General features: G+C 41.3%; 2 protein-coding genes across 2 annotated transcripts in view; one reads left to right on the plus strand and one right to left on the minus strand.

Moving 5' to 3' along the window:
• Positions 1-3,419, minus strand: LOC136317583 (uncharacterized). The gene is made up of 2 exons (XM_066250405.1): positions 2,959-3,419; positions 1-1,518 (listed from the first exon to the last, which is right to left on the minus strand). Exon 1 carries the CDS (start codon positions 3,417-3,419, stop codon positions 2,964-2,966), a length of 456 nt encoding a protein of 151 aa, XP_066106502.1. The 3' UTR covers positions 1-1,518; positions 2,959-2,963.
• The window catches only part of FAM199X (family with sequence similarity 199, X-linked), a 27,679-nt gene continuing 5,046 nt past the window's right edge, over positions 3,222-25,854 (plus strand). Inside the window, exons 1-5 of the mRNA XM_066250404.1 lie at positions 3,222-3,511; positions 3,597-3,795; positions 13,166-13,385; positions 24,917-25,066; positions 25,312-25,473. Of these exons, the coding sequence (XP_066106501.1) occupies positions 3,599-3,795; positions 13,166-13,385; positions 24,917-25,066; positions 25,312-25,473 (729 nt within the window). The 5' untranslated portion in view covers positions 3,222-3,511; positions 3,597-3,598. The remainder of the gene's footprint in view (positions 3,512-3,596; positions 3,796-13,165; positions 13,386-24,916; positions 25,067-25,311; positions 25,474-25,854) is intronic.

The following is a 25,854-nucleotide window of genomic DNA, read 5'->3' on the forward strand; positions in this document are numbered from 1 at the left end:
TTTCCTAATATGATTTATAGGAGGGAATTTTCCCACAGACTTAGCCCTTTTCGGGGGATATCATAGCCAGCCTCCTATGTCTATGGGCCCAGGCAAGGGGGTTTATAGGCTTTTCTGTGGAACTCACAACCTCTGTCTCATTTCCAGAGAAATTACTACAAATCTGCAGGGAAAGTCGGTGCTATTATTCCTGTGCCATAAATGATAGCACCCAGAAAAGGGGGGATAAAAAACCAAATTAATTCCAAACTTTAAAGGGGGAAGTATCGTGCCTTTTCCTTGCTGTGACTGTGTCAACCAGCAGTTGTTGATCTTCTTTGCTGTGACTATGTCAACTGTAGCATGCACCGGGTACGAGAACAGACGTCAGAGACTTTCAGGAGTATAGATGTTTCTTTATTGGCCAGTTTAACCTGTGCAGGGGCGAATTCCCAGGTGTCTGGAGACACCGTACCCACAAGGAGCTACAAACGGAAATCGTGCCTGGCGCTTACAGCTATGTCCTTATATATCCTAAGTAAGCAAGCATTATACAGAAGCAGATGTGGCAGCTACCTATTCGCTAAGGGGGTCGCACACAGCATAGCAACAGGGGCTGGGTCTAGCTCATTGGTGAATTTCAAACATAAACTTCTGATAAGGGTCTCTGACCAATGGAATGCAAACGTTTGTCTTCCTTTGTTCTCAGCCTTACAGGGTCCCTATCATTACTTCCCTGTCTCTGCTCCTACACTCTGGCAATCCCAGCACACTTTCCTGAATCTAACATTTTGATCTTTTCTTGGTCCTTACATCAACCAGTAGCTGTTGATCGGCTTCCAATAGTGTCCCTTGTCATTAGAAAACAGTGTAAAGCTGGTGTTTTGCAGGGCCCTTTAGAAGTCAGGGCCCAGGACGTGCAACCCCTATTAAACTCATCTCTGCGTTAATCATGCGAAATGCAAGCAAGCCAACCTAACACAACTGTTTCCCCAGCACTTGCCCCTCCTACAAACGAATATATTTAATGATTTATTGAGAGATTATGCCTTTATTGTCAACCGAGGATTCTTGGTGTCAATTCAAACAGCAAGAGGAATACCCAATTAGGGTATGGTAAAAGAAAAACCTTATTTAGTATGAACAGCTTCATGATAATAAAGTATGGCTGTGAGACAGCTTCATAGTGCTCGAGCGGGACCTCCAGACAACTGGGTAGTGCCAAAGCAGGATTGCCAGACAGCTAGGTTAGAGCATGGTTGCAACACAGCGTGGTAGTGCTGGATGGAGCAGGGTTGCTGTAAAAACAGCAGGTAACCCGAATGCCGCCCCTGGGAATATGAAGGCCCTGGGGCCAGTCCCCGCTAGTAAGCTCCACTGACCTCTGCCGGCTTCCACTGGCCTGTGCCAACCGATGCCAGTCCTGGACACCGTCGTCGTCGTCGTCCGTTGTCGTTCCCCCGCGACGCAGTTCCTCAGCGCCTCCTTGATGCAGGTTTCCTCTGGTCCTCTCTGTAGTTTGTGCATATATTTATTTCACTAGAAGGGGAGCAGCAGGTGAGCTGACTTAAATACCTGATCCTCGCCCCTGATAGGTCAGATAGAACCAACCTGATTGGGTGGGGGAAGGCCTCAGTCCTATTGATGGAAATATAATTGCAGGAACTCCTTTGTAAGGGCTGGCTCAGATGGCGGAAACAGTGTAGGCAGGCAGGTTAGCAGCGTAGAGGTAGGCTGCGTCTATAGAGCAGCGGTTCTCAACCTGTGGGTCGCAACCCCGGCAGGGTCGCCTAAAGCCATCGGAAAATACATAATGCATATCAGGTATTTACGTTCCGAATCATAACTGTGGCAAAATTACAGTTATGAAGTAGCCACCAAAATTATTTTTTGGTTTGGGGTCACCGCAACATGAGGAACTGTATTGCGGGGTCACGGCAATAGAAAGGTTGAGAACCACTGCTATAGAGAGTTCTCTGGGAGGTGCAGATTGTATGAAGGCCCCGTGCAGAAACCGCTGAGAGGGTCTGCCTTTTTTTGTTGTTGGTTTGTTTTGAGCCCGGTTAGCCTCCAGGGACCCTTATTAGTACTCAGGGCTCACATAATTTTATATGGAAATGTACTTCCTTTAACAACATAGTAGTGGGTAGGTTTTTATTTAACTTTTTTTTAGATTTTATTTATTCATTTTTATATAGAGGAGAGAGAGAGAGAGAGAGAGAGAGAGAGAGAGAGAGAGAAAGAGAAAGAGAATAAGAGAAAGAAGGAGGGAGGAGCAGGAAGCATCAACTCCCCTGTGCGCCTTACAGCACAGGGTTTTAATCTGACGACCTCAGGGTTCCAGGTCCTTGCTTTATCCACTGCGCCACCACAGGTCAGGTAGTAGTAGGTAGTTTTAAAAATTGTGTTCAATTGTCAAAATAAGAAATTAGCAATCTTGTGTTTTCCTCTATTTTAAAAAATGTGTTGACCTAAGATCTGGAACCACTTGTCCAGAATACATATAAAAGAGAGAAAGAAAGAACAGTATGTGACATATAGTCAGTTGATTTAAGTTGGACAAATGAAGCACCCTTTCTACAGGAGCATTGGTAGGGATACCTAAGTCTCCTTCGAGTCAGGGAAGGCTTCACCAAAGAGGTAACGTTTGAACTGGGGCTTTAAGGAATAGCAAGGGAGGAACGGCAGGGCATTCTAAGCAGAATGCATAATGCAATCCACAGCACAGAGCACAAAAGAGCTCGACGTGTCCAGCACCTCTGAGTAGCCTGGTGGCTGTTGCCTTTAATTCTCAGGGTTTGGTGACCAGAGATGAGGCAGGGACTATTTTTCTCTGCTTTGCTCATTTCTATTAAAGCTCATTGCGCAGTACTAGGCACACATCTGCAGGAGCTCAATAAATACTTGATGAACTGGGACAGGGTGATCGTGCTGGTAACCGGGGTATCTGGATTCTTTCTATCGCAACCACAGTGTTACCTTGGCTAAGTCCCTTTTCGAAGTCCTGCGGCTGGCTGTTCAGTAAGCAGCCGTGGGAGAGAAGGCGGAGGAAGGGGTTGGCCTGAAGTGTTCAGCCTTTTAGGCGCCTGGAATTGCCTTTTAGGCGCCTGGATTGGCCGCGTGGAGGGGAGTGGGCGGTGCAGCGGCGGCGGCGGCCTGTAGAGGCTCAGTTCCTCCTCCGCTCCAGCAGGGGGCGGAGGGAGCAGCTTCCCACCGCCCTTCTCTTCCCGGCGGACGCTGGGCGGACTGCAGCAGTCGCCGGGCGGTGATTGCAGTGGGCGCGTCGGGAGGCGGCGGCGGCGGCGGCGGCACTCCGCGGACGAGGCTGGGCTGGGCGGCAGCAAGGCCGGCGACAGAGGCGGCTGCGGAAGCCCCTGGGTCGCTGGCGCGGGGGCCCGGAGGCGACAGCGGACCGGAGCAGCCCGATCGCGCGGGGCCATACTCCTGGGGCGGCGTCGGGCCGCGGCGCTCAGCCTGCTGGTGACCTGAGGCGGCTACAGCCGGGCGCGACGGCGACGACTACAGCGGACAGGTCAGAGCGGGGGCAGGGGCAGGGGCGGACGCGGGAGCAGCCCGGGGCCCGAGCCGAGAGGGAACCTTAGCCTGGCCTTTTGCAGCCATGTCTGACGAGGCACCGGCCGCCACTTCGTACGAGAAGTTTCTGACCCCTGAGGAGCCCTTCCCGCTCCTAGCACCCCCTCGCGGGGCGGGCACCTGCCCGAGCGAGGAGCCGGGCTGCCTGGACATCAGCGACTTCGGCTGCCAGCTCTCTTCCTGCCATCGCACCGACCCACTCCACCGCTTCCACACCAACAGGTAGGAGCCGCCGGTCGCGGCCGCGGGGGCGGGGCGCCGGCCCGCAGCCCTGCCTCCAGCCGGGGCCGGCGCTCGGCGCCGGCTTGGGGTCCCGCCCCGGGTCTGCACGGCCACGCGCCCCTCCCCCACCGGCCTTTCCGACCGGCGCTTATTCCCAGGCTCTGTCCCTCCCTCCCTCCCTCCCCCCTCCTTTCACCCCTGCCCTCCCTTTTTCCTTTAGGCCGGCATTTTGCTCTCTTCCCCTTCATCTTCTGACCGTGGCGATTCCGCCCTGCCCCTCCTTCCTCGTCCCTCCCTCCCTCCTCTCTCCCTTCCTCCTCCCCCATCTGTCTCCTGCGAGTCCCAAATCCTCACCTTTGATTTTTAGTTGCTCCCCTTCCACCCGCAAAAGTTTAACCCCTTCCATTTCCGAGCCGTGGGTTTTCGATGGCTCAAAACCAATCCATGGATCTTTTGAAACGTGGCCCATTTAAAGCTATAGTGTTCTTTCCCCCCAATTTTTAACCTGTTTCACAAATCCAGTCCCCCATTTTTTTAGTAAAGCTGTAGGAAACCAGACAATACTCTCCCCACCCTTTATTAACTCTTTACCTTTGCTCTTCAGGCCCTTCCAAAAATGTACAAGCTTAAATCTGGAAGATTCCTTCATGTAGCGCGTCTCTTAGATTTGCTCCCCCGTGGAAGGATGGAGCGAGATTTGATAAGTTTGCTTAATACGAATTTATTCAGAGGGTGCTTCCTCTAACTATAAACTTTTATTAGAAGGGAGTATTCTGGAGACTTCTCTCATGCAAGCATTTAAGTGTTATATCAGATGTGGGGGACTTGAAGATGTTTTTGCACATAACCCCAACCTTTATAGGTGGATGTTTGAGATACCTATGCAAAGGCCTGGGTGGATGTGTGGAGAAAAAGGGAGGAAGAGAGGAGTCAGCTATGGAAAATACTGGAGTTCAATTAAGGATTCTCATTTTGATTTCTGATCCAGTTTGTAATGTGAGCATGAATAGATCTTTCCACATTTTAGTGTTTTTTTTTGTATGTTCCCAGCTATCTTTTAAATCAGTCTGCAGCCTAACTGAGCTTCTATCAGATACAAGGGTTGTATGAAACATGTTTCTTACATACAAGAAAGTTATAATGTCTGGAAACAAGGTGCTATAAATGAAAAAGTCATCCAGGACATCAGTGAAACACATTTGAAAAGGAAGTGGTGTTAACTGAGGCCCAGAGAGAAAAGCCTTAGTTCAAGGTCATAAAAATGAGTTAGGCAAAACCATGATTACTCCTTTGGAGCCAGTGTTGAAACTTGGAACAGAGCTAAAGGCTCCCCTGTTCTAAATGGTTGTTATAGTTTCTTAGACTAGCACTCAGAGGCCTATTTAACCCATCAGGTAACTATAACGTGAGTGTCACGTATTCATGAGATCAGTATGCTTAGGATAGCTCGTATTGGAAAATACTGTAAAAGAATACTTTTATTGTGCACATTTGGTATTTACATTTTGCAGCGTTGCTTTAAGTTGAACACAGGAAAGAAATTATTTCAGAATTAGCTTGCTCTGATGGTGAGGGCGAGGGAGTGTAGGGACAGAGGCTGAGAGTACACACGAGATGGGTTAGGGGGTGGGGGATGAAGCAACAGAATAATATATTTCCTACTGTTTTCTCCTCATTTTTTTTCCTTGTGTCTTCCTACCCCTTTTCTCAGAAACTGGTGAAATCAAAACAATGTTGATTTCAGTTTGGTTTTTGCAGAATGGGGCAGTGAAGAGAGGAGAGGGGGAACTTCCTGTTCAACCCTGTTTTTCCAAGTCAAGCATTATTTTTCCTAGTTACTGTCTGCTTTTTTAAAAAACCTTCCTCTCCTACCCTGCTTCTCGCAAGGCTTGGAATGGAAGTAGGAGGTCTGATATATCTTGCTCTGTTCTTCCCAGCAGAGACCAAGGAGGGCAGAATTAGCGGTGCTTAGAGCAGGTGATGATTCTGCCCTGGCCTCCCATGGCTTTAAAAACTTCTTCTGGAATGTTCTGCTCACGATAGTGTTTGAGAAGACCATGTGCTTCCAATATTCAGGGAGAAGTAAACGGCTAACTCGTGTACATGGGGCAGAATTTAGGGAGTTCTTTTATTTATATTTTATTTTGAAGTTTTATTTGTTGCCTTTTATTTTCTTCATCAGATCATTCACCAATTTGAGCAACAATCCCAAAATCATATCTATATAGTAGATAGAGTATATTCTGTTTTGGGTTTAGACATTATAAAACAAATTTCATTGAAAGTAGAAAGCTTGGCCCTGGCTGGTTAGCTCAGCGGTAGAGCATCGGCCTGGCGTGCAGAAGGAGTCCAGGGTTCGATTCCCGGCCAGGGCACACAGGAGAAGCGCCCATTTGCTTCTCCACCCCTCCCCCTCTCCTTCCTTCTCTGTCTCTCTCTTCCCCTCCTGCAGCGAGGCTCCATTGGAGCAAAGATGGCCTCTGCCTCAGGCGCTAGAATAGTTCTGGACGCAACAGAGCGACTCCCCAGAGGGGCAGAGCTTCGCCCCCTGGTCGGCATGCCGGGTGGATCCCGGTCAGTCGCAAGCGGGAGTCTGTCTGACTGCCTCCCCGTTTCCAGCTTCGGAAAAATGAAAAAAAAAAAAAAAGAAAGAAAGAAAGTAGAAAGCTTGTATGTGGACAGACTCTTGACTTACCTTCATTTTGCTTCTTACTCGTTGCCTGATAAGAAAGCTGTGGAGATTGTTTAAATATTGCTGTTGATAAGGGCCTTAGGATGGTGACAATTTGCTGCGTGTTCCGTTTGTTAGACTCTGGGCTACGTTTGCGACCTTCATGAACCATGAGAGTCTGGCACTATTACTTATAACCGCTAAGGTTGAATGCTTGTGGTGTTTAGGTTAGGGTCACCTGTGACTTCGGTTGGTGTATTACTGGTCTAGGTTCGGTGGAAAGTAAAGTACATGAACACAGCCATTTTGCTAAGAATTCACTTTCCTGGTAGTATCTTTTAGGGTTTTACCACCAAGGTAGGTTTGTCTGGAATTTGGGAGAATAAAATGAATTTCAATAAGCAAAATAATGTAAATATTTTTTAAAATTCAAATGTCAATGTGGAATATATATAATGTTAAAGACTTTTCTTTTTTTGATGTTGGGGACATGATTTTTCTGATATGGTTGTGCGTTTTCTCTTCACAATTGTCCACTGTGACTTCCACCATCACCATCAAAAAAAAAAAAAAGATGTCATTTTATCTTAGCAAATTGAAAAAATTATAATGTTATTGGTAGGTCCTGTAATTAAATTGTGAGATGAAGGAGGTTAATAGGAACTGCTGGATGTGTTAGTTTCTTCATCTTTCCGGAGTGCATCAGTGCTTTGACGCTGAATAATTGCAAAAATTGTGTGGGAGGAAAGTCCCCCACACCTTTTGCACAGCCTGTTGGCAGGATGCGAAGTGAGCTATTGTATAAAGCAGTTACTTCGTTAAGTGATTTTGCAGCCCTGTTTTCAATCACTCATAACCAGAAAAACCCCAGGACTACTGTGTGTTTTTGTACCACCCACAGTTTTCCTATCTCAGGATAGAAATAGAGGTGCAGAAGAGCTGCTTGTCACAGGCGGGAGAGCACGTTCCACGAAGGGATGTAGGTTACAGAGGCAGGAGGAATTTGGTTTGGGGACTTGCTGAGACAAGTTAAGAATGGGGATCAGGTTTGGGAGAACTTTCCAGGCTAAAAAAAATACAGATTTGGGAGTAATCAGAACAGAAATTCTGGTAGCGTGACACAAGTAGAACTGTGGGTTACCAAGGCTGAGACATTAGCTGTACCTTTCCAATAAATTTAGCAGGGACAGGAAGGAAAGGAGATGTGGTAATATTTGGAAATAAAGGTGATTTCTTTGTCTTTTGCCGTATTTAGTTTTTACTTTCTGAGAATAGAGATTTAGCTCCTTAGAAGCAACCTACAGGAAAGGGAGAAATTGGAAATACAAGGGGGGGCATCACAGAGGTAGAACGGGTAAACTCAGAAGCCCAAGTGGAAGAAATTGCCTTAAAAATGACCTGGAGCCCTTCTCTCCCTGCCCCCGCCATCTATCCATCTATCTCTCTCTCTCTCTCTCTCTCTCTCTCTCTCTTTCTCTCTTTCTCTCCCCCCCATCTCCCTCTCCCTTTCTCTTCCCCGCCTCCTCTCTAAAATCAATCAATAAATACGAAGGGGAAAAAATATGACCTGGAATGTTTGTCTTTTCGAGACTGTAGAGGAGGTAAGAGGAATGTGTAATTATCCCAAGACAATTACAGTCACTGGGAGGGAGTTGGGAATTTGAGTCGAGTTAGGAGGGTTGTGTTCTTTGCTCCAAAGTTGGACCTGGGGGCTCCAGAGGAGTAGCTGAGGTCAGGGGTGCTCTGTAGGGATTCTGGCAGGGAGTCAGTGATGGAATATTCTTGGTGTGAGGGGACTATTCTCTGAGAATGAATGGCACAGATTTGGAATGACTTTCATTAGCCGGACAGTGGGACTATACTGCTTATTGGCTGGCTTCTCATCCTGAGAGGTAATGGTCAGGTTTATGCGAGAGAAAGGACTGCAGAAGAATGTATGTAGGGTGTACATGCTTTTCCTGATTTTACCAAAATACCATTGAAAGCCCTTTGTTTTTGGATTCTTGGCAAAAAAACAGCCTTGTAGATAAATACTCTTCGCTTTACCTTTTTTTTTAATTAAAATTTGGGCAGGAAGCCTAGTTATTGGGTTAAACCACATTTCACTTGGATTCTTTGCAACATTCTTATGGTATGGAGAAAGTCTCCTTTGTGAATATATTTTATGGTTATAGCTAGAATCTTAGTCTTAGGGAGCTTTCTCTTAGTGGAATAAGATGTAAAGGCTTTGTAAATTTGAGTAGTTCAGTGGCGAGTGCATGTACTCACTGATCATTTGTTATACATTTGAAACCAACAGAACAGTCGGAGAGAATCCCATAGCTTTTTATTATGAAAGCTTATTATAGAAAATTGTGGTCATATACAAAACTAAAGACCACTCAATGATCCTTTTCATTCAAGATAACTGTCAACATTTTTATGTTACTTTTAATTTTCTTTTTATGTACATATATAAGTACTAAAAATCAGAATCAGGCCATGTGTATAATTTGTGACTAGGTTATTTGCATTTATATTCTGAGTGTTTTCCTTTTCAATAAATAGTCTGAAAATAAGATTTTTAATTATTATAAAAACTGTTATTAATTATTCCTCATTCTCAGAGTTGTTTATTTCTCCTTTTTTTTTTTGCTATTAAAATACTGTTTAGACATGTTTGTACATCTTTTTTCCAAATTTCTGTTTGTGCAAGGGGATAGATTAATGAGTTGAAAGGAATGAGCAGTTCTAAAGCTCTTGATATATACACACTACCAAATACTTTTCAGAAAAATTATGCCAACTTAACACTACCACAAGTAATAGATAAAAGTATTTCCTACTTTGTTTTTATTGACGTTGCTTTTAATAATAAAGATAAGATTTACAAATTTAGAAGATAATAGAATTAAAAATATCTCTAATAGTAAAACATACTATTTTTGTGTTTTGTAAGTGATTTAAGTATGAGCCAGGTTTCATGCTACTGTTTTTATGTTTTTATTTTTTCATTTTAGAGAAGGGAGGGAGAGAGTGAAGGGGGAGGAGCAGGCAACATCAATTCCCATATGTGCCTTGACCAGGCAAGCCCAGGGTTTTGAACCGGTGACCTCAGCGTTCCAGGTTGATGCTTTATCCACTGCACCACCACAGGTCAGGCTGTTGTTTTTTTTTTTTTTTTTTTAAGAGAAAAGGCAAAAGACTTAAGAATACCCGGAACTTTTTATCTCTTAAAGTCATGGATCTGGAGAACTGAGGAACATACTGATTTTGCCCTAAGGGTAACACAAAACCAATAGTAAACCAAGTCTGCAAAATTCCTGACTCCCTTGTCAGTGATTTAAGCATAAGGTTATTAAATATGGCATAGTTTTTAAAAATCATTATTTCTGAAAGGGAGATAACACATTTCTATTAAAGTTTTGCAAACTGAAAAGGAATTCTCATTAAAAACAATTATCTAACAGCTTTTTCTAGCACATGATACAGTACTTGGCACATAGAGGATTCTGACTAAATGTTTGTTGAGTGGGTGATTGAATAAAGGTTAAAAAAAATAACTCATGCAATTTGCAGACAAAAGAGAGAAAATAGTTTGCCCAGTACACAATATAGATATAGTTGACCTGTGTCCAGGATAGAACTTATGATTACTATTCACAGCTTTTATATTGTTTTAATACATGACCTTGACAGTTTGGTGAATTCTTCTGGGTTTGTTGGTCTTTTAATAAGGGAGGATACTTCCTGCCTAGCAAGTATGTGATGAAATTAGGTAATGTTACAAGTTATATTCTTGGATTCTTAGATGAATTTTATAATTTGCCTGTTTATAAAAGGGTGTATGTATCTCTGTGTGTGTGTTTCAGAGATTTAAAATACTTGACCTTTAGCTAAGCAGAAAAGGTGCCAAAGAATTTGCTGGGTTTCTTGAATTTTGTAAATTAAGAGCTTTGGAATTAAGGCTAGTCATGCAAAATAAGAAGGGGAGTTAAAAAGTGAAATATACAATGTAAGAAAAAACTGGATTTAATAAATGTGAAACAACCTAATTATAGGTAAATAACAGGCTTTCCTTCAGGAAGTTATTATTTCAGTTCCTTATTATATTGGATATACTAAATCATTATCTTAAGGATTAATTTCCTAGGCTACTACTGCCAAAGCAATGAAAATCATCTCCTAACTAGTATAAAGCTAGTGGAAATTTACAGAAGAAAACAGATTTATAGATTTCAAGACCAAAAAAAATTATAATTTTGCAACATATTTTACGGATGAAATGTCAATATCCTTAATGCATAAAGAACTCTTTACAAAATCAATAAGGAAAATATTAACAGAAAAACGCTATAGCAGAATAGCTAATAATTTTAATTTGATCCTACCAGTAATCAAAGAATTAAAATTGATATAAAATGTTTTTCTCCCATCAGGTAAAAATTTGAGAAATGAAAATGCCAGTGCTGTTAAGGTTGTGGTGAAATGAGCACTTTTTTTTTTTTTTTTTTGTGACAGAGAGACAGAGAGGGACAAACAGGGTCAGACAGGTGGGAAGGGAGAGAGATGAGAAGCATCAATTCTTCCTTGCGGCACCTTCGTTCATTGATTGCTTTCTCATGTGTGCCTTGACCGGGGACTACAGCAGACCGAGTAACCCCTTGCTCGAGCCAGCGACCTTTGGGTCATGTCTGTGATCCCACGCTCAAGCCAGTAACCCCGAGCTCAAGCTGGTGAGCCTGTGCTCAAGTCAGATGAACCTGTACTCAAGCCGGTGACCTTGGTGTTTCAAACCTGGGTCTTCTGTGTCCCAATCTGATATTCTATCCACTGCGCCACCACTGGCTTAGGCTGATATGAGCACTTTCATGTACTGCTTTGGGGAGTGTAAACCAGTGCAGCCTTTCAGAAAGGTAGTTAAGTATATTATCTTTAGGAGTGTTTGTATTTTACGACGCAGTACTTCCTTTCAAGTAATCTATCCTGATTGAGATTATATATTTGAATAAATACCACAATTATAAACAAAAAGTTTTTATCTCAATATTATTTGTAATACCAAAAAATTGGATAGCTTAAGTATATTATTGAAGGAATAAGGTTAATAAATAAATTATGATGCATTTAATCAATGGAATATTATATAGGTCTTAAAATAAGTGAAAGAAAGCTGAATACTACAATATATATAGAATGCTGGTTCTGTTAAAAAATATATATGCATGCAGAAGTACCAAAATATCATGAATTAGTTATTACTGGGTATTATTGGTCATTTTAATCTTCTTAATTACTCCTTTCTTACTCCAACATCTTTGCAATGACTCCTAAACCATTGATATGTAAAAGTTTTTGTTTTGTTTTTTTAAGTGAGAAGAGAGGAGATAGACTCCCACATGCGCCACAACCAGGATCCACCAGGCAACCCACACCAGGGGCTGATGCTCCAATCAGCCAGGCTGTCCTCAGCACCTGAGGCCAATGCTTGGATGGACCAACTGAGCCACTGGCTGCAAGTGGGGAGGAAAGAGAGAAAATGGACAGAGGGAAGGGAAGAGAAGCAGATGGTTGCTTCTCATGTGTGCCTTGACCAGGGATCAAACCAGGATATCCACACGCCAGGCTGACACTCTATTACTGAGCCAACCAGCCAGGGTCAATATGGGAAAGCTTTTCTTTTTCTAAATTTATTTTTATTGTTTTTAGGTGAGAGGAGAGGAGATAGTGAGGTATATTCCTGCATGCACCCCAACTGGGATCCACCTGTAATCCCCATCTGGGGCCAATGCTCGAATGCTGAGCTATTTTTAGCACCTGAGGCTGATGCAGCCAGACCAGCTGAGCTATCTTCAGGGCCTGGGGCCACACTTGAAACAATCGAGCCACTGGCTGCAGGAGGGGTAGAGGGAAAGAGAGGGAGGGAGAGAAGCAGATGGGTGCTTCTGTGTGCCCCGACTGGGAATTGAACCCAGGGCAATCATACGCCAGGCTGACGCTCTATCCACTGAACAACTGCCAGGGCCAAAAGTTTCTAAATATAAGAAACACTTTTGAGCTTCTACCTGTATGCTTTCATGGTGCTCTTCTCTGTCTTGCAATGACTACCCTCTTCCATTAATAATATAATAGCTGCTATGTATTGAGCACTTTTTATGTCTGCTAAGCGTTTTTATGCATTCTTATGTAATTTGCACAATAACTGTGGTTTCAAAATGATAACACGGGCTTGGAGAGGGTGTTTCTTGTTTAAGATCGCACAGCAAGAAAGTGACCAAGTCAGAATTTGAACTCAGTTTGACCTCAGAGCTTACTCATAACCAGCATGCTATATGTTTTGCTTATGGTGAAGGTTTTACTTGATCTCTAATTTAAATACATTTAAAAATAATATATTATAAAAAGTTTCAGACAGATACACAGTAGGAAGAATAGCGTAATGAACCTGACATCCCCATCACCCAGCTGCAACAGTTATTCACAGGTGGCATCCCTGCTCATTATCAAGCCCTTCCTAATTATGTTGAGACAAATCCCAGACATTTCCTTCCAGTATTTTTCAGTATATAACCTCAAAAGATAAATCTTTTGAAAACAATCATAATATCATGATCCTATCTAAAATATACTCCCATTCCTCATAACTATATTCTGAACATCTTAAAAGTTGGATGGATTCTCTAATTCCTGCTGTGGTTTTTTCTGTGTCCTCTTCTTAAGGTGGAACCTCACTTCCTGTGGGACGAGTGTGGCCAGCTCAGAATGCAGTGAGGAGCTGTTCTCATCAGTTTCTGTCGGAGATCAAGATGATTGCTATTCCCTGTTAGATGATCAAGACTTTACCTCTTTTGATTTGTTCCCTGAGGGGAGTGTCTGCAGTGATGTTTCCTCTTCTATCAGCACATACTGGGATTGGTCAGATAGCGAGTTTGAATGGCAGGTAGGTTTTTTCCCCTTATATTACCTTCATTACTTCCTAAGTACAAGTGTGGATCACTGTTTTGATATTTTCATCTGTATCTCAAAGCAAATTTCTCCAGTGTTTATCCAAACCTACCAAATCTCTGACAACATTGAGAATAAGATGGAATGTGTATCCTTTATTTTTTGCTACTTACTATACCTGTTAGGTTTCTGATGCTACTAACATCCTTTTGTAGATTTTCAAGTAATTTTTGTCTCATCACTACCTTTCTGTGCGTGAATCAAAGCAAATTTACTCTTCCTACATTACCTACATTATAAAGCTTTCATGTCCTTATAGACATAGCATCCTTATATCAAGGTCATGTTATATATCTCAGATCACAAATCAGTGTCATCATAAATACATAACTTTGAACCATGTTTTCAGAAATATAATTTCTCATTTTGTATTCTCTTTATATGTAGAGCTGTTTTTCTCTGGATAGTGTCCTTTCTTCCTGGTGGCGTATATATCATGTAAAACATGGCTTTGTGGCAAATTGCTTGGAACTGTTGCCTGATAATGATAATGCAGTCTATCAGAAAGCGCATATCATCTTGTTGCCACGCTCATTTTCTGATTGGAAAAGACAGTAACATTTAAAGATGCTTCTCTTGAATACAACAAGTGTTATCTTCAACAGATCCTTGAATGTTTAATGTGTTTGAAAGCCATCCAAATACTTGAAGTTGTATTCTAAAGAGGAATTAAGTATTATTTCTTTTCAGATAGCTTTTATTAAAATAATATTGGGTGACATAAAATTAAAAATAAGAGTTTTTTAAGTTCCACTCTGCTGTGGTTAGCTCTGTTAAGAGCTTGTATAGACACTAGTCTGTTTGCATTATATTAAATCATACTTCAACTACTGTTTGGCCCTGTCCTTTTTTCAACTAGTAGTATTTCGTTATTTCTGAGAGCTGCATAATAATTTAGTAAGTTTTCCTAGTGATATTTAGATTGGTTTCAGTTTTTTTCTTGTTATAAGCAATGCAGCACTGAAGTTTAAATTTTTGAAGAGGAGAGAAATCATTCACAGCCTCTGTATTTTTGTGTTATATAATTCCAAAGGGTTCTGTTTTATATATAGTTGTAAATATGATTTGCATAAAAATTATTGGATTTTTCGCTCCATAAGAAACACGTTTTCCCCCCCAAAAATGGAGGGGAAAGTGCCCGTGCTTCTTATGGAGTGAAAAATATGGTCTTTTATTAAATATTTTAACACACCATTTGGTTCAGAATATTTTTTTTCTTACTTTCCTCCTTAAAACCCTAGGTGTGTCTTATGGTCAGGTGCGTCTTATAGAGTGAAAAAATACGGTATATCATTTCTTTAAAGTTAAAAAGATTGAGATAAAATTCACTATTTAAATAATTTTATAGTATATAATTCAGCAATTTTTAATATATTCACAGTGATGTGCATCCATCACCACAAATTCCAGGACACTTTCATCATCCCAAAAAGAAATCCATCCCTGTTAGGGGGTAGTCTCCGGTCCCCCCACCCCCATCACCTGGCAGTCACTGATCTACTTTCTATATGGATTTGCCTTTCTGGACATTTCATATAAATGGACTCATATATGTAGCCTTTTGTTTCTGAATTCTTTCAGTTAGCATGTTTTCAAGGTTCATCCATGTTGTAGCATGTAACAGTACTTCATTCCTGTCTTAGTTCAAGTTGCTATTGCATATATTACAGTCTGGGTGTCTTAAACAACAGACATTTGTTTCTGCAGTTCTGGAGGCTGGAAGTCTGGGGTCAGGATGCCAGCGTGGGCAGGCTCTACAGGGGCCCTCTTCCTGGTTTGCAGATGGCTGCTGTATCTTCACATGGAAAGGGGTGGGGAGAGAGCAAGCAAGTGAGCGAGCTGTGGTCTCTCTATTCCCTTATAAAGTCACCAGTCCCATCATGAGTGCTTCCCCTTCTTGAATCACAGAAGCCTACTTACCTTTCAAAGCCTTGTCTTCCCTTCAAATACTGGCACATTGGTGATCAGGGCTTCAGGATAGAGATTTTCAGGGGGAGGCACGGAAACTTTCCGTTCACAGCGATTCCTTTCTGTGGCTCAGTATTCCATTGATTGTACAGATGCACCACATTATGTTTATCTGTTCATCAACCGATGGACAGTTGAGTTGTTTGCACATTGAATTGGATGCTGCGAACATTCAAGTACAAGTTCTTACATAGATGGTATTTTTAATTCGCGAGGATATGTACTTACAAGTGGAATTGCTGGGTCATGTGATATCTTTATGTTTAACTTTTCTGTGGACCTGCCAAAATGTTTTCCAAAGTGGCTGTACCATTTTACATTCCCACCAGTAGTGCAGTCACGTCCTTCGTGCCAGGGATATGTTTTGACAACTGCATCATTCGGTGATTTTCTTGTGCGGACATCACTGAGTGCACGTCCACAAACCTGGGTGGTAGTGCCTACTGCACACCTAGGCTGTATGATCCGGCCTATTCCTCTGAGGTTACCGGCTTATACAGCACATTACTTTCTAAAGCAACAGAAGATTAAATCTAGCAGAAAGAAAATGATGCAATTGAGAACTACGACACACACAAGACGTGAGGCTGCTGCTGGAGTGACGTGACCCTGTTTACAGCAAACCTTTTTTAATAAGTAGAAAATGCACTCTAAAATAATGGTATAATGATAAAAAGTACAGTATAGTAAAAACACAAACCATGAACAGTTATTTCTTATTATCAACTATTACATACTCTACCTAATTCTATGCTATACTTTTTGTACCACTGGCAGTACAGTAGGTTTATTTACATTAGCATCACAACAGACATATGAGTGAAGTGTTACGCTTTGATGTTATGAGTGCTAAGATGTCAGTAGGCAATAGGAATATTTCAACTTCATTACAATCTTATGGGACCACCCTTATATACAGGGTCTGCTATTGACTGAAACATTTGTGGCACGTGACTGTATCAAAGTTCCAGTTTCTCCACCTCCTTGAAGACGGCACTTGGTATTGTCTGATTTGGGTGTAGCCATCCTGCTGTTTGTAAAGTGGTATCATTGTGGCTTTGATTTGCCTGTCCCTGAAGACTGATGATGTTGAGCATCCTTTCTTTTTTTTTTCTTTCTTTTTTTTTCATTTTTCTGAAGCTAGAAACAGGGAGAGACAGTCAGACAGACTCCTGCATGTGCCCGACCGGGATCCACCCGGCACGCCCACCATGGGGCAATGCTCTGCCCACCAGGGGGCGATGCTCTGCCCATCCTGGGTGTCGCCATGTTGCGACCAGAGCCACTCTAGCGCCTGAGGCAGAGGCCACAGAGCCATCCCCAGCGCCCAGGCCATCTTTGCTCCAGTGGAGCCTTGGCTGCGGGAGGGGAGGAGAGAGACAGAGAAGAAGGCGCGGCGGAGGGGTGGAGAAGCAAATGGGCGCCTCTCCTGTATGCCCTGGCTGGGAATCGAACCCGGGTCCTCCGCACGCTCTACTGCTGAGCCAACCGGCCAGGGCCGAGCATCCTTTCTTGTGCTTATTGGCCATTTGAATAACTTCTTTAGAAAAAAAATTTTGCTCAAACCTGTTGCCCTTTTTAAATTGTATTATTTGTCTTTTATTGTTGAATTGTAAGAGTTCTTTATGTTATGGCTACTAGACCATTATACTACATACGATTCGCAGAAATGTTTCCCATTCTGTGTGTTGTCTTTGCACTTAATAGCATCTCTTCACTTGGTAAGTGTCCTTTGACCCACAAAAATTTTTATTTTTTTTACTGAATTTATTGCGGTGGCATTGGATAATACAACCATACAGGTTTCAAGTGTACAACTCAATAACAGACACATCATCTGTGTACTGCACTATGTGCTCAGCACCCAGAGTAAAGGCCTTTCCACTATCATGTATCCTCTCTTGGCCCTCTTCCACCTCCCCTCATCTCCAAAAGTTTTTTCTTTTCTTTTTTTTAAGAGAAAGAGACAGGAAGGGAGAGAGAGGAGAAGCATCAACTTGTTGTGGCGCCTTAGTTGTTCCTTGATTGCTTTCTCATATGTGCCTTGACCGGGGGGCTCCTGCTGGGTCAATGACCTCTTGCTCAAGCCAGCGACCATGGGGTCATGTCTATGATCCCATGCTCAAGGCAGCAACCGTGGGCTCAAACTGGTGAGCCTGTGCTCAAGTTTGCAACCTCAGGCTTTCAAACCTTGTCTGTAGTGTCCCAGGTCGACACTATCCACTGCACCATTGCCTGGTCAGGCCAAAAGGTATTAATTTTAATGAAGTCTAATTTACCTGTTTTATTTCTTTGAATGCTGTGCTTACGATGTTATCTTTAAAAACCTTCTTAGGTTTTAGTTCTATCTTTTAGGTCTTTGATCCATTTTAGTTACTTTCTGTGTGTGGTGTAAGATAGGGTCCGGATTTATTCTTTTGCATATATATCCAGTTCAAGCACCGTTTGTTTGAAAGGCTATGTTCTTTCCTTATCAAATGGTCTTGGTACCTTTGTGGTCATTGATACATAGGTTTAGTTCTGGACTGTCTATTTAATTAATATAGATGTCTATCCTTATGCCAGTATTATACTGTTTTTAATTAACCTGGCTTTGTAGTATGTTTGAAATCAGGAAGTTTGAAATCAGGAAGTTCTCTCACTTTGTTCTTTTGCAAGATTGCTTTGGTTATTTGGAGTCTCTTTTGTGATTTCATATGAATGTTAGGATTAGGTTGTCTGTCCATTTCTGCAAAAATGGCAGTCAGAATTTTGATCGGAATTGCGTTGACTCTAGATTGATTTGGCAAGGTACTGCCATGTAACAGTATTAAATCTTCCAGTCTTGGACAAGAGATGGGATATCATTATTTAGTTCTTAGTTTCTTTCAATGGTGTTTCATAGTTTTCAGTGTCCAAATCTTGTGCTTTTTTGATTCAGTTTATTCCTAAATATTTCATTCTTTTGATGCAGTTGTAAATGGAATTGTTTTCTCAATTTTTGGATTGTTCATTTCTACTGTATAGAAATACAACTGCTTTTTGTATTTTGATTTTATATCCTGCAACTTTGCTGAACTCTGTTGTTAGCTTTAATAGTTTCTTTTTTCCCTGTAGATTTCTTAGGGTTTTCTATATTTAAACTCCTGTCATCTGTGAATAGAGAGGGGTTTTTTTTCTTCCTATTCAATCTGGATAGCTTTTTTTCCCTTTCCTCGTTAAATTGCTCTGCCCCGATCTCCAGTACACTGTTGTCTAGAAGTGGCAAAAGCAGGCGTTCTTTTCTTTTTTCTAATCTTAGGGAAAAGCTTTCAGTCACTTTTTCACCATTGACTATAATGTTAGCAGTAGATTTTTTTAAATAAAAGCCCTTTAACATATTGAAGAATTTCCCTTCTGTTTCTAGTTCAGTGTTTTTATCTGAAAGTGCATTAGATTTTTGTCAAATGCCTTTTTTTTTGCATGTATTGAGATGTTCATGCAATTTCCCCCATTCTATTAATATGATATTCAACATCAAGTGATTTTTGTATGTTGACTCACCCTTGCATTCTTGGAACTCATTTTAATTGGTATATAAACCTTTTAATATGCAGCTGGATTTGTTTGCTAGTGTATATTTTGTTGAGGATTTTTACATCTGTATTCAGGGGGATATTGATCTGTAGTTTTCTTGTGATGTCTTTATATGGCTTTGACCTCATAAAATGAGTTAGGAAGTGTTCCCTTCTGCATAAAATACTGCAATAAAATTTTCTCGTTTCACATACAAACTTTGTCATGATCTTCATAATGACTCTTTTAACTACTACATAATATTCCTGGTACTGGATGTGCCGGAACTTGTGAAACCATTCCCCTGTGTACATGCGTTTACATTGTTTTCCTGTTAAAGGTAACACAGAAGTGAGAATCTGTGTGTGGGTACCTTTTTATTCTTCAGTGCCTCATGTTTTAAGCTCACACTTTGTGTTTATTTATTTATGTATTTTTACAGAGAGAGAGTCAGAGGGACAGATAGGGACAGACAGGAACGGAGAGATGAGAAGCATCAATCATTAGTTTCTCGTTGCGCATTGTGACACCTTAGTTGTTCATTGATTGCTTTCTCATATGTGCCTTGTCCGTGGGCCTTCAGCAGACCGAGTGACCCCTTACTCAAGCTAGTGACCTTGGGTCCAAGCTGGTGAGCTTTGCTCAAATCAGATGAGCCTGCTTTCAAGCTGGTGACCTCGGGGTCTCAAACCTGGGTCCTCGGCATCCCAGGCCGACACTATCCACTGTGCCACCACCTGGTCAGGTCACTCTTTGTGTTTAAAAGCAGACTACAAGACTGTTGATAAAACGCTACCGGATAGAGTCCTGATAATCCAGAGAAACATTTTTCTGCTTTATTTCGTGTCCATAAAGAGTTCTTCAAATGCTGCAAAGTGGCAGGCATTTTTAAATTGCTGACTTCTTCCCTCATTTCATGAGGAGTTACAGTGGAGCTCTGTCCTCAGCCATTCACTGTTAATGCACGTGACTGAGTAGAGAGCACTGGAACAAAAATCAGGCCTGCCTTGGTAATGCGTTTTCCCACTTATGAAATTGGAGTGTGGGTACTCTGTTGCCATGGATATTTGCTATTTAAATATGCTGAGAGGTTTAAAATGTGCTCTTGTTTTTGTAGGACCTCATAATGATGAGCAGTAGAGTATCTAAGAAGATAATTACAGATTGTGTGTTTGGATTAATGTAGACTAAAAATTGTTGACTATAGTTTAAAAATCCGTGTTGTCCCTGTTGTGATTAAAAACTGCATCTGTTTAAATCTTTTCTTTTTTAACAGATGTTTTCAGTTACTACTAAAGTAAATATAAATGAGTCAATAGAGTGTGGAAAGATGCTATTTATTTATTTATTTTATTATTTTTTTTTTCATTTTTATTAAGCTAGAAACAGGGAGAGACAGTCAGACAGACTCCCGCATGCGCCCGACTGGGATCCACCCGGCACGCCCACCATGGGGCGACGCTCTGCCCATCCTGGGTGTCGCCATGTTGTGACCAGAGCCACTCTAGCACCTGGGGCAGAGGCCAAGGAGCCATCCCCAGTGCCCGGGCCATCTTTGCTCCAATGGAGCCTTGGCTGCGGGAGGGGAAGAGAGAGACAGAGAGGAAAGCGCGGCGGAGGGGTGGAGAAGCAAATGGGCGCTTCTCCTGTGTGCCCTGGCCGGGAATCGAACCCGGGTCCTCCGCACGCTAGGCCGACGCTCTACCGCTGAGCCAACCGGCCAGGGCAAGATGCTATTTAATAAGACAGGATTTTGACCTTTGAATGAAGTAGCATCTTAGCATTTGAAATAGCCTTAGATCATTTTGCTTTGCTGATCATTTTCTTTGCTTGCAGTCCTTTGGTTATTAAAGATATATGTGACTAGCCTTAGAGCTTGAGAAATTATTTTACTGTGGAGCAGGAAAGCATAGAAAATTTAAAGAGTGAATAACTCCGCTGTCATCCTTAAAACCTAGAGGTGCAACTTGAAACTACATATCAGCTGTTACAGAAATGAGCTTACTCATAAAATTTTGCTTCATACTGCAGAAAATAGGGCAGAGTTTGATTTAATTCTCCCTATGTGCCACAATTACTGATTTTAATATAAATATACCAGATAATGTTGTCTATGTAAAATATGGGATGAGAATTATTAAGCATTTTTATCCTGAAATATATTATCGGTAATAAAATGGAAAACTGGTGGTCTGATATTTATACAGGAGCCATACAGTTGATTGTCATGTACATCTGCTGCTCTCATCCCATATCTCCAAATGACTTTGAAATTTCCAGTTGGATGACCTGATTATTTAATGCTAACCTATTATCTGATGCTGAGTCCTTGATCAGTAATGAAACTTCCAATTATAGTGTTTCCGTGGGAAAAAAATAGACACTGTGACATGTCCTAGAATGTAGTGCAAAACGGCTATTATCATTTCAAAGGGCACTTGTTCTTGCTTCTCGCATAATCACTGCAAAATCTCCATCTTCTCTCATTCCATAAACTGGCAAGGCAAGACATCCTTGCACAATTGAAAGCACTGGACTTGTGTGCTACTTTAGATATTGCCACTAACTCTGTGATCCTCTCTAGACATCACTTTTCCTTATTTGTAAAATGAGGGTGCTAGACTAAAAGATCTGTAACATTGCGTCAGGTATATTGTTCTAAAAATTGAGGTGTTTAAGTGCATCACCCTGGATGGATTGTGTGACGGAAATGTTGCTGGTTTTCTTCTGGTCTCCAGTTGGTCGTGAACAGCCTTGTAAATTGTTTTCTTATTCAAACTTTTCTCATTTTTCTTTCCAGTTTTGCTTATCTTAGTCCGGGCCTAGATCAAAGAGGAGCTTCCTGTCTATTTCTAGCCTTTCTTTTTTTTTTGTATTTTTCCGAAGTTGGAAACGGGGAGGCAGTCAAACAGACTCCCGCATGCTCCCGACCAGGATCCACTCGGCACGCCCACCAGGGGGCCAATGCTCTGCCCATCTGGGGCGTCGCTCTGCCGCAATCAGAGCCATTCTAGCGCCTGAGGCAGAGGCCACAGAGCCATCCTCAGCGCCCGGGCAAACTTTGCTCCAATGGAGTCTTGGCTGTGGGAGGGAAGAGACAGACAGAGAGGAAGGAGAGGGGGAGGGGTGGAGAAGCAGATGGGCGCCTCTCCTGTGTGCCCTGGCTGGAAATCGAACCCAGGACTCCTGCACGCCAGGCCAATGCTCTACCACTGAGCCAACCGGCCAGGGCCTTATTTCTAGCCTTTCATCATTCTTTTTTGTCCCCAAGTTGCTTTTGAACTATTCTTTTGAGACCACTTTCATCAAGTTACTTCTACTTAGGGAGTGTTATTGGCTTGCTTCCACATATCCCGTAGGTTTCTGTTTCTTCTGTTAGCTTTCACATTTCTAGCACAATTTTCTGTTTTAATCATATTGGTTTTTTCCATCTGTTTTACTAAATTATTCTCCTTACCCGAATACCTTTTCCTTTCCCCCCTCTGCCACTCTGAGAGATTACCTTGTGAAACTTAACCCAGCTACTTGAGTAACATGACATTCTCTGAGGGTTTCTGCCACTGTTTTTAGGGTCCAAAACCATGACAGGATATGGAAAAAGCAAAGTATGCCTATCTATTAAGTGTCACTGATGTGCTGCACATATTACCTAATTTCAACCTTATAACAGTTCTCTGAAGTGTATGGCATTAACCATAACTTAAAAGGAAGGTTCTGAAGCTCAAAGGAGTGAACCAACATCCACAAGGACCCACAGTTAGTGAGCAGTAGAAGCTGGGATTTGAACTCTGTTTGGGATCTTGTTACTTTTCCCTAAAAAAATGATCAACGAATCATTAGTTGCCTTTTTTACACCCCCCCCAACAAACACATAAACATAATTAAAGACACAGATTTAAGTGCTTAACATTATCTGGCACCTAGCATATATTTGCTAAATATTTCCATGGAAATTTTTTTAAATTTGAGCACAGATATTTTGAGAGTTCTTTCTCTACCTAGTTTATCAAAGGGGCATGAAGTAAAGGAGGCCTTTCATCTGATGAGTGTTTCATTTTCTTTCAGGAACCCTAGGGAGATCTTTAATGGCATAATGTGATTTGAACTCTTTCAAAGGGAAAAAGTAAAGTATATTCCTTTTTGATATTAAAGGCTGAAAAAGAGGTAGCCTTCATGTGTATGTTCAGTAATCATCCTTTCACGACGGTGACTAGGTAACATTAGGGCTAAGGGTGAGCAATTCAAACAGTGTTGTTAATGAGATTTTAAAGAAAGTTATACAAATTGTTGGAAGTTACTTATAGACTTGGATTCATCAAGGACTGTCAAAGTAAATGTGGTTTTTAAGAGTAGTAGTTTAGACAGTTCCTTTCTAAACACGGTGGTTACCCTGCATAGTGACCAGCACTATTTTTGTGACTTCATTCTTCTCTTCTATGCGGTTGATTCCTTAATACCCAGCCCCCTGGTAGCTTTCCTAAGCTTTAATCCTGCAGCTTCAACTTACTGCTAGATCTTTCCATTGGTGACCTGTCATATCAAACCTAACATTCAGCATTTTCTATGTTGTATAATTGTATGTTTATTATTGTGTTGTGTCCCCGAGTATCAAGTTTTTCTGTGAGCATCGTGACTTGCACTCTTTGAGTCCCCTGTACCTATTTTAGTGCTTTGGGTAAAATAGGAAGCCAAATACATCAATTGACAGTGTCTTTATGACAAAAGTAGCTTTTCTCTTTTGGTAACTTCAAAAACCTAGTTATTCATCCAGAATTCCGATATAATTACAAAGTCTTGGAACCAAGCAACAACAAAGTTCTGTTTTGTACCTTATAAAAACAAAAGCTTTATCTTTGAAAATGGTTATGTACTTCTTGTAAAAGAGAATATTTTATCTTTTTGATAAATGAGTTAAACACATTTCTTTAAAATTAAACCCTTTCTGAGTTTTGGAGGTGGTTAGTGGATGTGTGTTTATTAACTTGATTGGGGTGATGGGTTCAGGGTATATGCAGATGTCCAAACTCAACAAATAGTATACATTAAGCATGTTATAGTTCTTTGTATATTAGTTATAAATCAATAAAGCTTTTAAAATTTATCCTAACTGGCTTTTAATAGGCTACAAAATTATAGCACATATTTTTGCTGTTCATCTCACTTTAAACTGATTTTTCTGTGTATTAGGCTCACTTGCATTTCTCTTTTTTTTTGAAACATTTTATTGAGAAAAATAAATTGAATGGGTGACATTGATCAATAAGAGTACTTAGGTCTCAGGTAAACATCTCCATGGCATTTGAACTGTTGATTGTGTTGTGTGCCCATCACCCAAAGTCAGATCATTTCCGTCACTGTTGTGTTTCTCTTTTGCCTCCATATTGTGTCTTACCTTTTTTCGCTCTAGTTTTTTTTTTATATAATACTTTCAGTCTTAAAAGTGTTTTTGCATTATATTAAGGGCATATTTTAATCACTTTAATTGTCTTGGGATCGTTAATACCAAACTTGAGGGCAAGGACAATGGTTGGTTTGTCTTTGTGTTGGAGTATGTCTAGAGTGGTGTCGGGCCAAGAGCCCGGTGATGGCAACTCGCTCAGACTTCTGAGATGGAGACCAGTGCTCCTTCTTCATTATGCTTTGTAGGCCCTGGCCTGCCTTCACATTATGAACTAAAAGCCTAAATGATGATGAACTCTTTAAGTTAACGTTTTAACAGGTCTTGGTAATGATTTTAAGCTTTGGAAAAGATCTCTCATTGAACAGGGGACTGCATACAAAGAGTATATTGATTTTGCTGCACTGTCTAAAATAGGAGTGAATCAGAATGAATGTCTTCTGATTTTGTCTTTGTCATTAGTCTTTTATGAAAGTAGTTTTTAATAAGTATAAAGTATGTTGTATTTAAAATACATTTTAAACAAATTTTGCTTTCTTTACCCATTTTTCCTTATTTTTATAAAGCTACCAGGCAGTGACATTGCCAGCGGGAGCGACGTGCTTTCTGACGTCATACCTAGCATTCCAACGTCGCCTTGCCTGCTTTCTAAAAAGAAAAATAAGCACCGGAATTTAGATGAACTTCCTTGGAGTGCGATGACAAATGATGAGCAGGTAGTGATCTCAGCATTCTTAATTAAGAGCATGTATGTGGAGAACATGCGAACCTCGGTTTATTGCCTGTTTAAAGTCACAGAGTAAATGTGGATTGCTTTAGTAAATCTGAATTTGAGCTATAACTTTTTATAGGGAACAAATATACTATTAATTGCTTTGATATTAAACACGTTATAAATGATGCACTAAACGATCAGAGGTCTTGGCATTGATCTTGTTTATTACAATTTTTCATTGCATAGGTGGAATATATTGAGTATCTGAGTCGTAAAGTCAGTACTGAGATGGGTCTTCGGGAGCAACTTGATATTATTAAAATAATTGATCCTTCTGCTCAAATCTCCCCTACGGACAGTGAGTTTATTATTGAACTGAATTGTCTTACAGATGAAAAACTGAAGCAGGTATGTAAAGGAAATACAGGTTGTTCAACTATTGAAAATACCTTTGTTTTATAACATACGTATTTAAATAATCATATGTAAATACATAGATAATTAAGATCAAAATCACTGCTGTGAAATGTAATATTAGAAAAATGGCACTGTTTGAGAACACATGACTTTAAGAGGTTTTAGGTACGACCTGGCCGGGCAGCTCAATTAGTTAGTGTTGTCTCAGTACGCCAGGTTGCAGGTTGGTCCCTGGTCGGGGCACATACAAGAATCAAACAGTGAATGTATAGGTAAGTAGAAAAACAAATCAGTGCCCCCCCACCCACATTTCTCCTTTCTCTCTTTCTTTCTCTCAGACTCACCCTCCCCTCCCCTCTCCTCCCCTCCCCT

Source organism: Saccopteryx bilineata, chromosome X (assembly GCF_036850765.1).
Source record: "Saccopteryx bilineata isolate mSacBil1 chromosome X, mSacBil1_pri_phased_curated, whole genome shotgun sequence".
Lineage (NCBI taxonomy): Eukaryota > Metazoa > Chordata > Mammalia > Chiroptera > Emballonuridae > Saccopteryx > Saccopteryx bilineata.